This window comes from Syngnathus leptorhynchus, chromosome 7 (assembly GCF_054491065.1).
Source record: "Syngnathus leptorhynchus isolate UIUO chromosome 7, UIUO_Slep, whole genome shotgun sequence".
Lineage (NCBI taxonomy): Eukaryota > Metazoa > Chordata > Actinopteri > Syngnathiformes > Syngnathidae > Syngnathus > Syngnathus leptorhynchus.
The window spans coordinates 7,759,231-7,774,799 of record NC_141201.1 but is presented as its reverse complement, the minus strand read 5'-3'; the positions used below and the strand labels follow the sequence as shown (position 1 = coordinate 7,774,799).

At 38.2% G+C, this 15,569-nt stretch overlaps 1 protein-coding gene across 1 annotated transcript in view; it reads left to right on the top strand.

The window, feature by feature from the left end:
* LOC147054522 (calsyntenin-2-like) overlaps positions 1–15,569 on the top strand; it is a 71,565-nt gene that overhangs the window by 52,274 nt on the left and 3,722 nt on the right. The window contains exons 10-15 of the mRNA XM_085916404.1: positions 6,648–6,814; positions 8,634–8,782; positions 10,550–10,761; positions 13,510–13,680; positions 14,203–14,348; positions 15,117–15,240. Of these exons, the coding sequence (XP_085772530.1) occupies positions 6,648–6,814; positions 8,634–8,782; positions 10,550–10,761; positions 13,510–13,680; positions 14,203–14,348; positions 15,117–15,240 (969 nt within the window). The remainder of the gene's footprint in view (positions 1–6,647; positions 6,815–8,633; positions 8,783–10,549; positions 10,762–13,509; positions 13,681–14,202; positions 14,349–15,116; positions 15,241–15,569) is intronic.

Genomic DNA, 15,569 nt, shown 5'->3' with positions numbered 1-15,569 from the left:
CCTTACAGATGGAGGCACACAAGATTGGACATTGATCACCTTCATGTAAGATGCAGGGAGGTTTTCTCTTTGTTGGTAATCCAAGAGGATCAGTGAGAATCACCCTTGCTTGTGAGGCACTTGCCATGTCAGAGGGAAGTCCAAATCCTGTGCTGGAGGGCCACGATCCTTTATGTTTTAGATGTTTCCCTCCGAAAACACAACTTATTTAAATGATCATCAATAAACTCTGCAGAAGCCTGATCATAATCACGAGTCGCTCTTTGGGATCATGCCACAGAATCTCAAATGGTTTTTGGTCAAGACTCTGGGTAGGAAACAATGTTGAAATCATTCTGTTTTTGACTTTGGGGTTGTTGTCCTACACCACCCATCTTCTCTTCAGCCTCAACTGGCAAGTTGTCAAGTTCTCATGTATAATGCCCTGACAAATTGGAAAGATATATATAATATCTTCTTCATACAAAGTGTCATTTGTTCCTCCCAAACATTTTTTTTGCATTCTTCTATCTACACAGACAGTTTATCAGTAGTGCAGTGGAACTTCTAGGTGTTCTTTTGAAAACTTCATCATTTTTTGGAGGGGAATTGGAAGTAGTGTTTTTGTAAGTGGTGTTATCCAATGATCATGATTCATCGTCATTTAATGATTTACTTGATTACATAATAGCTTTTAAGCTTTTAGAAATACTTTTGTGGGGTTTTTTTTCAATAAGTTCACAATTTTTAATTGTGGGTATTCTGAGAGCTCTTTTGTACAACGTGTGATTCATGCTGGGCAATGAGAATGGAAAATGTGCTTTTCAAGGACAGGGCTTCTATTATATACTCAATTTGATGACAGTAGACTAGTTGACTCCTGACAACAATTATGTCTTTGAAAAGTCATCAGACAAGCAGCTCTTATCCTTTCTCAACCCTGCACTTTGGTTGCTTGATACAGACAGTAAACACATGAAGACATACAGTTGTTTGCATGATATTAGTTCAAACATGCTGTTTGTCAATTGTTGTAACTTAGATTAAAACTGGCTAAAAATTTATGGCCATTTTACTTGGGTTCACGTACCTTTTCTTGGAAACTGCGTACTCAGACCTTCTGTGCTATCAGTCTTGTCTTTGACTAAATGGGAAGCAATTGATTCACATATGAAATGTGAAAGATTAAGATCAGAGTCAGTAAAATTGGCATTAAATGTAGTATTATGCTGGTTTAATACCTCTTTCATATCAGAGCAAGCCCAACGATATCACTAATATTTTTTTGACACATCATTACTAAGGGAACCAAAAAGCGTGGCACTTGTTCTTTGGTCCTGAATGAACAATTCAATTACAAAGGACACTTAGTCTGTCTTTGACAAATGATTGAACCAGTCGGAGTAAAGTCATACAATTAAAATGTCCTCTAAGCGAATAGATGACACTAATCACATCAGGGTGCAAAAAATGGCACTTTTTTTTTTTACACTGAGTAGAATTGTATAGATAGTTCAAAAAGCCTGTCAGTGATCCTTTGACTCTTGAAAAAAATGACAATGCAAAGTGCTAGACCAAAGTGCCATTAACCACTGCAGACTGCCTTTTGTTGATGTTACATACATTCAAAGAGATAAGTTCCCAACTATTTTGCTTTTCAGAATATACACACTCTCCTTGCATGTGGTTCCGGTCAGACATTTGAGAAGCGTACTTGATTACCCCAGCACTCAATTATGATATAAAACAATTACCTGTCAATCTTTTAAGCAATTAACTTTCTCATAATCCCTTTGTGGGAATGACACTTGTAGGAAGTGTATTTTATTTGATGCTACAGAGACGATGATTACTGACTTAATAGTGACTCAACCTCTGACCACTCACATGTAAGTGACTTGAATGGCTTGAGCACGGGGGGATAGCTATCTCTTTATGATTAAAATATTGGAAACATTTAAAAATCTAATTCTCACTTCATTTTAACTCACAAACAGAAATGCAAAATGGCACTTTAAAACAACTACCAATTTAACATAGTGGAGCAATAAAACGTGGCTTTTCATTTGTGAGCTCAAAGTTCACTGATGTTGGCTCATAATCTCTGGAGATTGAACAGTTTTAATTGAGGTGAAGTCAGGGCTCTGGAAACGTCTGATACAGCACACTCATCGTACCATGCCATCATGGATATTGCTTTGTGCACTGGGGCCTTTTGGAAATGGTCGTCACCTAAATGGTTCCCCAAATATTCAAAGTAGAAGAGGAAGTTGCAGAGTGACTCACTAATAACATCTCTCCGATCTTAACAATAATATAATGATGCAGATATGTACTAGCAATAATCAATGTGTTGGAAAAAAAAATATCGAAAACAAAGTTTAAAAAGCTACAACAATTGGCTTTTAATGATTCACTATTCAATATTTTTGAAATAAACACATCGCTATTGCAACAATCATGAAAAACATTTGTGATCATATTAGAATTTGTTAGTTATTTCTCTAAGTATTATAAGATTGTAAGATTGAGGGACCAAAACAGTGCGTAGTCCAAACCCTGATTGATTAAATCATCGATTTAGAGGCGTGTGCCAAAACCTCCTTGCAGGGACTTTTGTCTTTGTATAGTGTCAAGAGTTCAGACCGGAAAGCATGAGTAGACAGGCAATGGGTGCAAAGCAAACAGAAAGAAAATGTCAGTCCAAACAAAGCTTAGTTGCATGTAGCAGTGACATTTTCATTATATTCCTTGATGTAATTTCATGGCTCATAGCCATTAACTGGCCAGTCAGCATTGTTTGATGTAAATAGATTCTGTCACGACCACAGCAAGTAAATGTAATTGAGAATGATCACATTCTTGATATTTATGCTATGAAACTTTGAGCTTGGTGGCACAAGATTGTACGCTTTGGTAAGACGGTAATTAAATCCGTACCAACCCACCATTAGCAGCTGAGAACAAGCATCAATCAGTTGTGCATGAAAGTAAATGTGAAATAATGGCCTGCAATAAATTATTTTCATCAGTTGATGAAAATGAATAGCAATTATCCCCAAGCATGTCTCACTGAAATATACGTATATACTGACATCATAGAGCAGCATTAGCATGACATATGAGCGTTTGTGGATTTAGCCATTGAATCATTTTGAGCAAAAACATACAATACAATGCAGTAAACTACAATGAAACTCACACAGTTGTTTTTTTGTTTTTTTCACATGGTACAGAGAATATGTATATGTTGTCAGTATAATTAGATGTATGTTTTACTGATATGTGGATGCTCAAGTACCAATCGTTTGATGGCTTCAAATGACCATAGAAGCAATGATCATGTTTATATATTTTCATATATTTGTATGAAGACTTACAATATGTTAGTCTATTGACAATAGCAGTAATGTTGTGGTAAAAGCACTTCAAGCACTAAAAGCACTTCATCATGCATTTTCATTTAAAGCGCAATATTTACAAATAGAAGCAGAAACGGGAAGTGACAACCTTACTTTAAGAAATAAACAGATGGAAACTATACACAAAGAAAAGATACCGCTAGTGCCTCAGCAAAAGATGCACAACAAAAATAATCATACATCACATTCACTCCATATCTTAGATTATCACAGGATAATATCTAAGAGGTTTAATTCAAATCTGATGTTCTGGGAGAAATTAGACTATCTTAGTATTAAATAAACCACATTATTTAAATTGCATTGGTTAAAGCAGGAGAAACCTCACAGTGCCCTATCATATGCATGTTTTTATATGAAGGTATAAAAATAGCCAGAATGTCAATGTTAGCTGAAACTACAACCTTTGGAAGAGTTGGCCATGTTTGATTATCATCAACACCACTTCTATATTTATAGTAAGTAATAAGAATTATTCCCAGTTTTCAATAAATACTGGCCTTCCCACAAGTAGACACAAGTCGTGATCATATTTCCAGTTCTCCCCAGCCTCTCCAGCATCAGTAGCTGCTCCTAGATGCAAATGAAGCTGAGCAGACGGTTCAGTGAGCACATGGAAGATGTAGAGTGAGCTGAGGGAATGATCGTCTCATAAACAACAGTCACGGCAGAGTGGGATATTCACTTGTATCTTTTCTGCTCCACGGCAGCTCATAATTCTCAAGAAACCTTCGTCTATCTGTGGCCTATACTGATAACATCCGAATGGATCGTTATCTTGAAAAAACAAGGCTTTATGAACTTTGCTCTCACATGGAGCATGCAAAGCAGGCAAAACTCTTATTGCAGCCTCCAAGGTGGAGTTTTATTTCTTTTGGCGTTTTCATGGGTAGGCATTTCCAGCCAATTGAAGCTCCTGCCCTCATGCCTTTTAAATTCAGCGCAGGTGAGACGTGCCGTCCCCATGGCAGAGATCTGCACACGCAAAGTATATTCATAAAGAACAGCAAGAAGATCTCTACTTGTGGATGACATGAAGTTGGCCGCATGTTAAATTGTTGACTCTGTTTTGTGGACCCACGCATCAACACAACCCGAACAAGGATGTAACACAGCAGACGAGCCAGCTGAGGGTCTGTCGGAAAAAGAGAGGATCCTGGGTTTGGCTTGCATGCAAGGTGTTGGCTTGCATGCAAGGTGTTGGCTAGCGCTCACCACGACTCGTGGGATATGCTCCAGCCACGAGAAGCTTTAACCATTCTCAGCCTCAAACATGTAGACGTGAGAAAAATAAGTGGTGTTTGGCAGTTAAGAACAACAAGACAAACTTTCAGCACATCACCGGTCACACGACAAGTTCATGATTTTGAAGTCTCGTTGGCAATTTTTTTAAATTATTTTAATATGGCAGTGTTAGTATCAACAACACTGTGGTATTTCAGACTCCCAAGAGAATTTTATTTCCTTTTTACAGAAATGTTAACAAAATATTTTTTACAGCAGTGGCCCACAGATCTAAGCAAAGTTAAGAGGGAAGGAAAAAAAATCTAGGTTTAATATAGTTTCCACTCATCTAGATATTGTGTTTCCTTTTAGTTGTTAGAGTGTGTGAGATAACAGAATATACTCGAGCCTTCATCTCAACTATCTGCTCTATTGACAATGAGGAAACTCATCAACTGAAATAACAGCAAATGAATATGGTTTAAATGTGGTAGGTTTGGGGGGTAAAACACTGCTTACGTTTTCACCACCAGGAAATAAGTGTATGATCAATAGTTTCTTGCGGTGGTCAGATGTGGGTTCAACAGCTCAGACTGAGCTTTTGAGCTCACTGATACATCCTTCCGAGCAGTGATACATGAGCCTGCAAAGTGAACTGGGAATTAGGGTGAACTGGGTCAAGCCGGACATTGTCTGACAAAGTGCAGGGAAGGATGCTGAAATGAGGCTTAGGCTCCCCTTGACTACAGTTGTAGTTGACCATGATTGCTTCTGTTACCACCCCGATTGCTCTTCGCAATGCTCATCATTGTTAGTCATTCAGCATCGCAAACAATAAGGAATGCTGATTTGTTCTGCTACTTGACAATCTGTGTAGGTTAGAGCAATTCAACGGTGATTTGACTTATATCCTCTTTCTCAAATATTCAACTAATGTATTTTCCGGACTATAAGTCGTAGTTTTTTTTCATAGTTTGGCCGGGGGTGCGACTTCTACTCTGGAGCAATTTATGTGTGAAATTATTAACACATCATTATACAATTTCACATGTTTTATCACACTAAACCACAAGAGGGCGCTCGACGCCTGTGGAATAATTGGAACTGCAACTGACGATGAGTCTGACATCAGCATCTGGAGTCAGCGGAGGTGTTTATAAGTGACAGAGGACCAAGATTTCGATGGATTAATGATTTGAAGTGACACGGATGACTCAATAAATTTGTTATTTATGTTAGTTATTTGAGTAACTCTTAATATGTTACATCAGGCGTTCTCACTTCCTCGTTTGTTTATGTAACGTTACCATACCATACCGTTCAAGCCTGTGGTTGACTATTCATGTCTGTTCTTGGAGTTGGCTTTTGTCTAAATTTCCCCCAAAAATTCGATTTATGCTCAGGTGTGACTTATATAGGTTTTTTTTCTTCTTTATTATGCATTTTATGGCTGGTGCAACCTATACCCCGGAGTGACTTATACTCCGGAAAATACGGTACCTGCCTTCTAAAAGTTCACACTTTCAAATTCAAGTTTTACATGAATATGAGCATTTATATGGCAACACACTTGATACATTTGCAAAAAATACAAATGCAAATGAAAATGCTCCTTCCTACAAAAAGTTGATTTCACACTTGTGACATATTTTACAAATGGATCTCTATGGAACTCACGTCTCATGAAAACATGATAATTTACTAAAGGATGAGAGTAGAAGCAAAAAAGCCCATATTTGACTTTAGTGTCCAAATTAAAGACTAGTCATCTTCAGTTAGAATATGATTTTATGGCATTTCATACTGCCTTCTCTGGTTTTATATATAAAATACATTGCTTAATTTTTTGGGATATTCAGAACTGAAAATTAAGCATCAATGAATGGTCAGAAAATGGATGGATGGATGGATGGATGGATGGATGGATGGATGGATGGATGGATGGATGGATGGATGGATGGATGGTGAAGGTTTAATATTGGCTGTTTTTTTGTGTATGTGTGTCTGCATGTCCATGTCTAGGTGGTGAGGTGACCAAGCCAAGGTTTACTCAGTACTTCAGAGGCAGCTTATCTGGATTGACCATCCGACCAGGCAAGATTGAGAGTCAAAAAGTAATTTCCTGTCTGCAGGCTTGCAAAGAAGGACTGGACATCAACTCCCTTGAAAGCTTGGATAAGAACATCAAGGTACACATACAGAGGACAAGACAAGGCAGCTTAACAAGTTCCATTAACAAGTTCTCAAAAAGAACCGTCTTACAGTTATTTGTTTCTAGAAGTCATTGGTTTTCTCGCGATAGAATCATACTGTATTTATCATATTATGATATAAAAATAAATCAGTCGGTGCTCGCTGGGCCACCTATTCCAATCGGTCAGTGAAGTATTTTCAAGACGCTACGCAATATTTTTTGTTTTAATTCACTTTACATACACCTAAGCACATAGAATGACTTCCATGTATGTACTACTTGCAAAGCCAATTGCCAAACGGCACAACTTTCTTGTTTGTCTCTTATTTCTTCTTTGTCCCTTATCAACATCTATGTGCACCATTTACACGATGCCCTTAGTGATCAGACGGGGACACTACAATTGGATATGCCTTCAAAAATTCAACCTCTCAAGCAGTAGCTAGTATGTAATTATTTACCCCTGAATGCATGTCCATGTCCACAGTGCCCATAATTTACAAAGTTGCACAGTTTAAACATTGTCTATTTTTGTAGCATAGCCACAAAAGAATTCGCAGTTGCACAAATATTTGTTCTTCTCTTTTCACCACAGAAATAAAACATTGACTGCATATTGAAAGTTGGAGAGAAACAAAAACTCTTGTCACTTCACACAAGATGTGGCAAGCGTCACCTGGGATGTGAGAATGATGAGTGTAGTGAAGTTTACCTTAAGAGGTTCTTTGCTTTTTCAGCTGCCATGATTCTGTGTGTGGCTTAGGGACATCATCTGGCTAGCCTGTAGAGGACTGGCACAGCACGATGAGCACTAAATAACAGAAAAGAAGAGACTAGAGGAATTGAAAAGAAAGCAAGTGCATCTGCAGAAGTAGATATGAGGACGATGGCAAGAAAGGAAACCTACGAGGAGGAAATAATAGGGGAATGGCTGAGTGTGAAGACCCCCATGGTGCTGCTAAGAGCCCAAAATCACCAGAGCAGCAAACCATCTTTCAAGGAAGATTGGCCACAAATAACTATGTTCAAGTTGTGAATGCAGGAGAGCCAACAAAACTATTGGTCCGTATTGCTTAGCTTTTTTTTTTTTTTCACTTCTTAAAAAACAAAATCATGGATGTCAGTTTACTCTTTTATAGTTCCTCATGAAGTTTTCTAATGAAATTTAAGAGCATCTGCTTCAAGTTTGTTGACTAAGGTGTCTGCAGGCTTCATTTTCACTGTTTGAATGGTCCAAAACTTCAACCCATCAATGTTTATTCTCTAAGGAAGCAGCCATTCAAATCATGATTCAATTCATCATTCTACTGATAAAAGACATGGTGTCAAGGTAAATTGGTACATTTTCATTTTATGTTCTTGGTTTTCCAGACTTTACAGCTCATTGCTGTCAAAACATGAACAATGTTCATATTAAAGGACAAAATAGAAAATTGTGTGTTTCAGGGAATTTCGGTTTCCATGCAATTCTATATACATTTTCTTTCTGTATTATAGTGAGACAAATACAACTACGCATTTTCTATGTCTAAATGTGGATGCTATTAATGGTCACTGACCCAATTGACCCAGTTCCTCCAAGTTAATCTCAATATCATTCTTACAGGTCTTCAGCCATATTCTTCAACTGCTTTTGAAAATAACAGCTTTGTTTTTGTGATACTAGTCCGGAGTGACAGTTCTAACCTTAATTCCATTTTCAAATGAGTTTTAGCTCAGAAACTCTTGAGGAAAAAGTAAAAAATGCGTTTCATTCAATTGTGCCGTCACACTAATCATCATTTACATGTGTTTGTACGTGTGTTTGTTCTTAGTTTCACTTTAACCCAGCTCAGTCAATCCTGGTGATGGAGGGAGAGGATTTAGAAAACATGAATGTTGCAGTGAGAAAGGTCTCCTACATAAACTCTCGACAGTTTCCCACTCCAGGAGTCCGACATCTTCGCATCTCTACTACTGTCCAGTATGTACAAGAACTTTTTTTTTTCCTTTTCTTTGAGTTACCATCACTTACTATAGCTCCATTTCATTGGAATTTTTATACCCAATAAATACTTTTTTTATTGCAAGCTCTTACATGTTCTGTATGCGTTAATACAAGCTATTCTGCTATGCGTTAATACAAGACGGATAGTACTACCCAACTTTTCTTATTAACTTGAAATCTCCCTTTTTCACCTCTCTCTTGTAACAAGGTAGCGGTCAAATCAGCTCAGCCTTTTCAAAATGTATGTCTTTCAGAAAAAGTATATTTGGAAAAGCACTGCATTTTTTTTATTGCATTGCTTTTCTTGTAATGTTGTTTCTGTTTAAAGGTGAACTTGTCTAATGATGCTGACACGACTGCCAATGTATGTTCCATTGTATTCTGCACAAGACAGATTCTTCTCAGTTACTTGTTTCCACCATGAACAGATTAGCAGTCGCCAGCTTCCATAGAGAGTATCAATCCACACAAATAAACAGTTAAACAATTCGGAATGACTCCAAATTCAATTATGTTTGTTTTAGCTGATTTCTAATAACGGCAAAGTAAAGTAATCAGGGCTAATCACCAGAACAGTTGTTTTAGGATCCCTTGTTATATTTCTTTGTAATTAAGTTGGACCTTCTCCAGGTTCATGTCTCAGCTCTGCTAAACCAACACGGCATCCGACTCCTCAGTCATATCACACACGCACGCACAAATACACACACACACACACACACACACACACACACACACACACACACACACACACACACACACTTGCATGGTTTCCCTCAACAAAAGCAAGAAGATAACTGTTTTAGGTTTATAAAAAAAAAAGACAAACACTTCAGGATAAATCACAATACAAAATACAAGGCATTTATGATGAGGCTGAGAGAAGACGGTGTTGTTCCTCCGACGCTGCAGGCAAGTACTATCCAGGTACAGAGGGAGGAAATGTGGAGCTAAGCACTCTTGCTGTAGGAGGGGTTGAAATTAATGAATACGGTTATGAAATAAATAATGTACGTGCTTCAACAAAGAGCTGCATGACGAGCTTGGAGTAAAAATACTGTCGATGTATCGCTGAGATCATTTCACATAACCCAAAAATACAATACAATACAATACAATACAATACACTTGTGAAAAGAAAAATGAAATTCAAATGAAAATGTTGAAATGATTCCCGTGAGTTGATCATCAATTAAACGGCTCAATGAATTTTCTTTCAATGAAATTACTGCTACTCCACCCTTTTTGGTCATTTGGTGTTCATTGCGTGTCATGTAAAGCCATTGTGGACTGTTTTAAGCCTTTTAGCTGTGACATTATACCAGAGAGTTTCTGGCTCATTATCATGCGCCGTTTTATTGAGCGGAGAATATTGGTGCAATTAGACATGTCGTTTGTCAACAACGCTATAACATCGAGGAGTTACAACCAAGTGGACCTACAAGCTGTCAGATGATGGTTGAATGCATCTTGGAAGGGATATTGAGAAAGCTGGCGCTAAAGTAATTATTTCAATTATAAAATTAACAGTATAAATAACGGTATAAATGAATAGAATTCTTTACAAAGCTAAGATTTGAAATAAACTAGTTTTTGTACCGTTACCAGATGCATTAGGGGTATTTCAACAAAACATATGTATCGGATCAGTACCTGATTAGTATAACAGATACCTGCTTTCTACCATTTTCTTAGTATGCCAGACATCCTCTCATTAAACCTTTTCTCTTGGCTCATTCGTAGGTGTTTTGGTGAAGACACTTGTCTCACCATCCCTGACATTGAAGCAGTAGTAATGGTGCTGCAGCCCAGCAAGCCCATGATAACCATCACCGGATTAGAAAGACAGAGTTGGCCACCTTCTGACCTCCGGGGGCCAAAAGGTGTTAGGCTATTCCAGCAGCTCCACATCATCAGCACGGTCAACAGGGGAGATGCTTCTGCCCATAACACAGGTAACATACTGTAGTGTCAAATGTGATATGCAGCAGTTTTTAGAGACCAACAGCCTCCCACGAGTTTGCACTTAAACGTGTAGTGTCAATTATGTATCGGCCAACCAATATATGTGGAGCTACTATACCTTTTTGTAGAGGTATCGGGAGGGGTGTATGTGCACAGATGTGGACTTGTCTTTACACCAGTAATTAATGGTGTGCAAGGAGGCAGAGATTTCATATTGATGACACAGCACATCAATTGACAGAGATGGAATGGTCAGAGGCAGGCAGCACATTGGACAAGCAACTGTTTGCATTTCACACTTCTGAGGTTCAGGGTAACAAATACAGGCGCCGGCAAAAAAAATACTAAAGGTCACTGCGGTCACATAGTTCAATCTTTGTTTAGTCAGGCCATAACATCATCATCCACATATCATTTGCCTTATAAATGTGGGGAGCTACAAATTTTAGTTGAGCTTATAGATTTCAATTTCGAAGAAAAACCTATTTTGTTGGTTGGCGTCCTATCGGTCCATGCCGATATATGATTGACTTCACTGTGAATCATGACAATCAAAACAAACTTGAGCATTAATGGATTCCATCTTCTTACTGAAATCCAATTTCCTTGTAGACTTCAGAGTTCAGAATAGACTACAGACTCATCTGATAGCTAGCCAGCAGTCCATCTCAACCCCAAACTCCGGACAGACACTTCAGTTGCTGCAGGAAACTCCTCAAATACATCTGTTTACCAAAGCATATCTTAAACCACAGGAAAACACAAACACACACACACACTGGTGTGTGTCTTTGTATCCCTTGAGCTCAACGATTACTTATTGATGAATGTATTATCTCTGTTGGTATTTACATCTTGATATATCAAAAGGACAACTTTTAAAATATAATTAAAACAATAAATCTGATAGTAATGCAAGGTTATGCAATGGTACTTGCAGCAGCTGTGGATAAGAGCCCGATTTTCTCAGGAGTAAACTGTAATTAAAACTAAAAGTGTTGAATGCAGATCTGCTTGCTCACTCCTGCAGCAGCACTTTACAGGGCTCCCCCCAGGGGACACAGGTTAGTCTACATGAGCTCCTCCACTTCTAATGCACCCTCACAAGTACCGATGTCAGCGCAACTTGAGACCTGTGCCGACCAGCTGCAAGAATCATTCACCAAAACCATTGAAAATTGAGTATTTAAATCCTCTTGTCCCTGACCGCCATGGCAGGAACATCCCGATTTGGCCTGGCCCAGAGCTAATTAAGAGGAGATAAGAGTGAAGGAGGTCTGAGCCCTCTATTGTGAATAATGCAGTGAAGGAAGCAGAGCAGAAAGGAGCATCATGCTTTAAGAGTTGGTGTAGTGGAGCTCTCCCTGCCAGTGAAATAGAACCGGCAGCTGGGGAAAGTGATTAGCTGGAAGCCAAAGAAAGAAACAGTTGGAACGAAAGAGGGTGAAGCAGAGTGAATGTGCCGGGGACACACAAGTTGAAGTTCCTTAATGAGCCGATCTCATGAAGTTTAAAGGATTCAAGAAAAAATCTTTTTAAAGCCTGGCAATACATTTCTTTTAGACCCATTTAATCATTCATTGTCCTCTTAGTTGCTTTCCATGTCATTCATTTACTGCGGACTTGGCACTGCTTCATTTCCCTTTTCCATCTCGGAATATCTTTTCAAGGCTTAGTTGGATACTTTTTTCTCAAGGCCAGCCAAGGTCCTTAATTCATTAACTCATAATCAACATTTTGTCGCTGTTCATACCCTTGCCTCAAAGTCCTTCAGTACAATGTGACTTCAACAGTTCCTCATTATTTCCTTCAGCCTGGCAAGTTTCATGCCACTCATTGTTCTTTGTACGCCACATGATTGCTGTTTTTCCACTGCACATTAGAGACTGAGCCCCCAATCTTTGTCCAACTCAATATGATACATACGTTCCTGCATAAATTCTTCATGAAATGTAAGTGAACAGTACAAAAACTTTTCTTAAACTTATGCCACACTGTGACTTTGCAGTATTTTACGGAATCAACAAAAGATGGAAAAAATGTTTGTGTTTGTTTTGTTATGATGGAAAGCAATGATCGAATGACATCTATGACTGACAATGTGGAAAAACTGCTGTGAAGCACTTTGCAGATCAATTAATGCCCAGATGATGTCATGTCGTCCAAATTGATGGACTTTTTTCCTTAAATTGAATGACAACTTTTTTCAACTACAAGGGGATTTAATTAAAAGTCAGCATTTACACCAAATCATCAATCTGTGTCACTCACTCATCCCCTATTTTCTGCTTGATCTCTGTTGACCCAACCAAACACACATAGATACACACACCGCTATAAGCTGCTGAAGTAACGAGTCCCCTCAGACAGCAATTGCAGTCTCACTTCGAGTCTAAGTACTTGCATCATGACCCAGCGCTCTTCCTCACTGTCTCCTCCCAAGAGTGAGAGCAGCTTTGCACATTTAACAGCCTCTTAAGACACTGTGTGCGCGTGCGTGTGTGTGTGTGTGACACAAGTAATTGGTGTCATCATCTAGGAGACACCATGTTGCAGTTTCTGCTGTTGCTTGTTCAGAATGTGTATGGACCTCAGAGGAAAGCCTCAATGGAGCACGACAGAAGCACACCAAATGTGCAAATGATCCTGTCGTCAACAATCTATTCAATTATACAGTAAGAGTTGCGTCAAAGGTTCACATGATCTAAAAAGCTGTGTGTACGTGCGTGTTTATTTAGAGCAAAGACAAGGACGCCTGGAGCAGATCATTCACAATTTGGACTACTGTGACATTCTGGTGTTGGGTGAAGAGTTGAGGCCTGATCAGGAGTCACTCCAGCTGCAGCGCAGCATTCTGCTTGGAAAACACCTAGATGCCACTAATTCTACATCTGGGATGTCCGTCTATGGTTAGTTACTATTAACTCTTAGTATACATCAATTTCTCTGAACTTGTATGCGTATATTTCACAGCTTCTTAATCAATTTGGATATCGTAGACATTTTTAATTTCATTCATTTTATGTCAGTTCAGCAAGTGAAATGTGTATATTGTATATTATATACATTCATTAAATAAGTAATAAGTAAGCAATATACCACTACCCAATTTTCAAATTAAAAACAACATTTAATGTAAAATACAACAGCTGATTTAACATGACTAGCACTCATGCATTACTATTTTTTTTAACCTTTCTCTCACGCCATGGCCGAAACCATAAAGTGTCTGTTGTTGGTTTGTTTTTTCAGATTGTAATGCATGAGTTTAACTTTTCAGAATTAAACTACTGAATTTATGCTTTCAACGACATTTGGACTCCAATTTATTGAGATGCACCTGCTGTGTGCTTTTTATGAGTTATATTTTATGTTTTATTACAGTGGGCATTAAGATTTGCGAGGCTGTTTATTTTCATCTGTCACTGTAGGTGTGGAGTCCATGGCTAACTATGAAAACGTGATCCGAGAAGTGCGTTACTACAACTGGCGACCAACGCAGCTCACAGAGAGAAGGTTCCGTCTCACATGTTCAGAGCTAAACGGACGCTACACCAGCAATGAATTTAACTTGGAGGTCAGTCTAACGACAGCGAGCCTGATCATTAATGAGCGAGAGAGCAGCCAATATTCACTGTCTGCACATCGGAGTCATAAAAGTAACATTAAGTTAAAAATCAATGACACATTCTGTTAAAATGTGAACGACTCTGCCATAAAGTTACTAATTGGGTTCTGAGGCTTGGTCCCACTTAAATTCGCTTTGTGCTTTATAGCCGGAATGTCAAACTCATTTTCTCCCCAGGCAATAATAGTGTTAAGGCTGGCCTCAGCGACATGGTTGTAAATGAGAAATGTATAAATGTACTGCATCTGCTGCTTGTATTATTACATAATTGCCTTAGGTTTTGCATGTTATTAATTTTCGAAAAACTCTATTCGGAACTTATTTAGGCAGTACTATAGAAAAGTTATGTCAAACATATATCCATGTATGTGGTTATTTTTCGGTTAACCCAAATCTTGGTGCATTGATTATTTGTTATTTTAACTACTAAGAAAAAAAAATCCCAGCATTACTTTTTAAAAATGATATATTGCTAAAATGGGAACTAACATCTTGAGAGGGTTACAAATGTAGTGTTTTTCCAACTAACCTACTGCGATCATGTGTGACAAAAGGCAAATCTGTTCCGCACTCACATTTTCTTTATAGTGAAGAAGATACATGATTGGTTAACTGAGGTCTCTAAATTGTCCTTAGGTATGAATTTGAGATAATATAAAAACTTAAATTAACTTTTGTTTGAAAGCAAAATGATATACATATTCTGTCTTTTCACAGGTGAGCGTACTCCACAGTTCAGAGGTGAAAGAACACGTCAGTCAGATCGCGCCTTTACCTCAGCACATGAAATTAGTTCACTATCCATCTATGATTGATGAAATCTACCCTGCGCATAGCTCAGGTAGGAAAACATATTTGAAATCCTCTGTGCATCATCGTCACCAACTTGCGTCTAGAATTTCTCATTTTCAGCCCTGTTGACTTTCAGCTGTTTGTTTTTCTTGATATAGCCTGGCTGTTTCATTCCCTGGTTCAATATAATGGACTACAATTTGCAATACATTGGACTTTTTTCACTTGTGCTAAATCTTTGTCTCATTCTTAACTGTGTCTTTCCCTATTATATGTTCAACACACATTTAAATTTGAACAACAAAAAGAACAGGAAGTGAGGTTTTATATAAAAAGGTGACCTACTTTTAAGTAATTGTGAACATGAGATTGATAAGG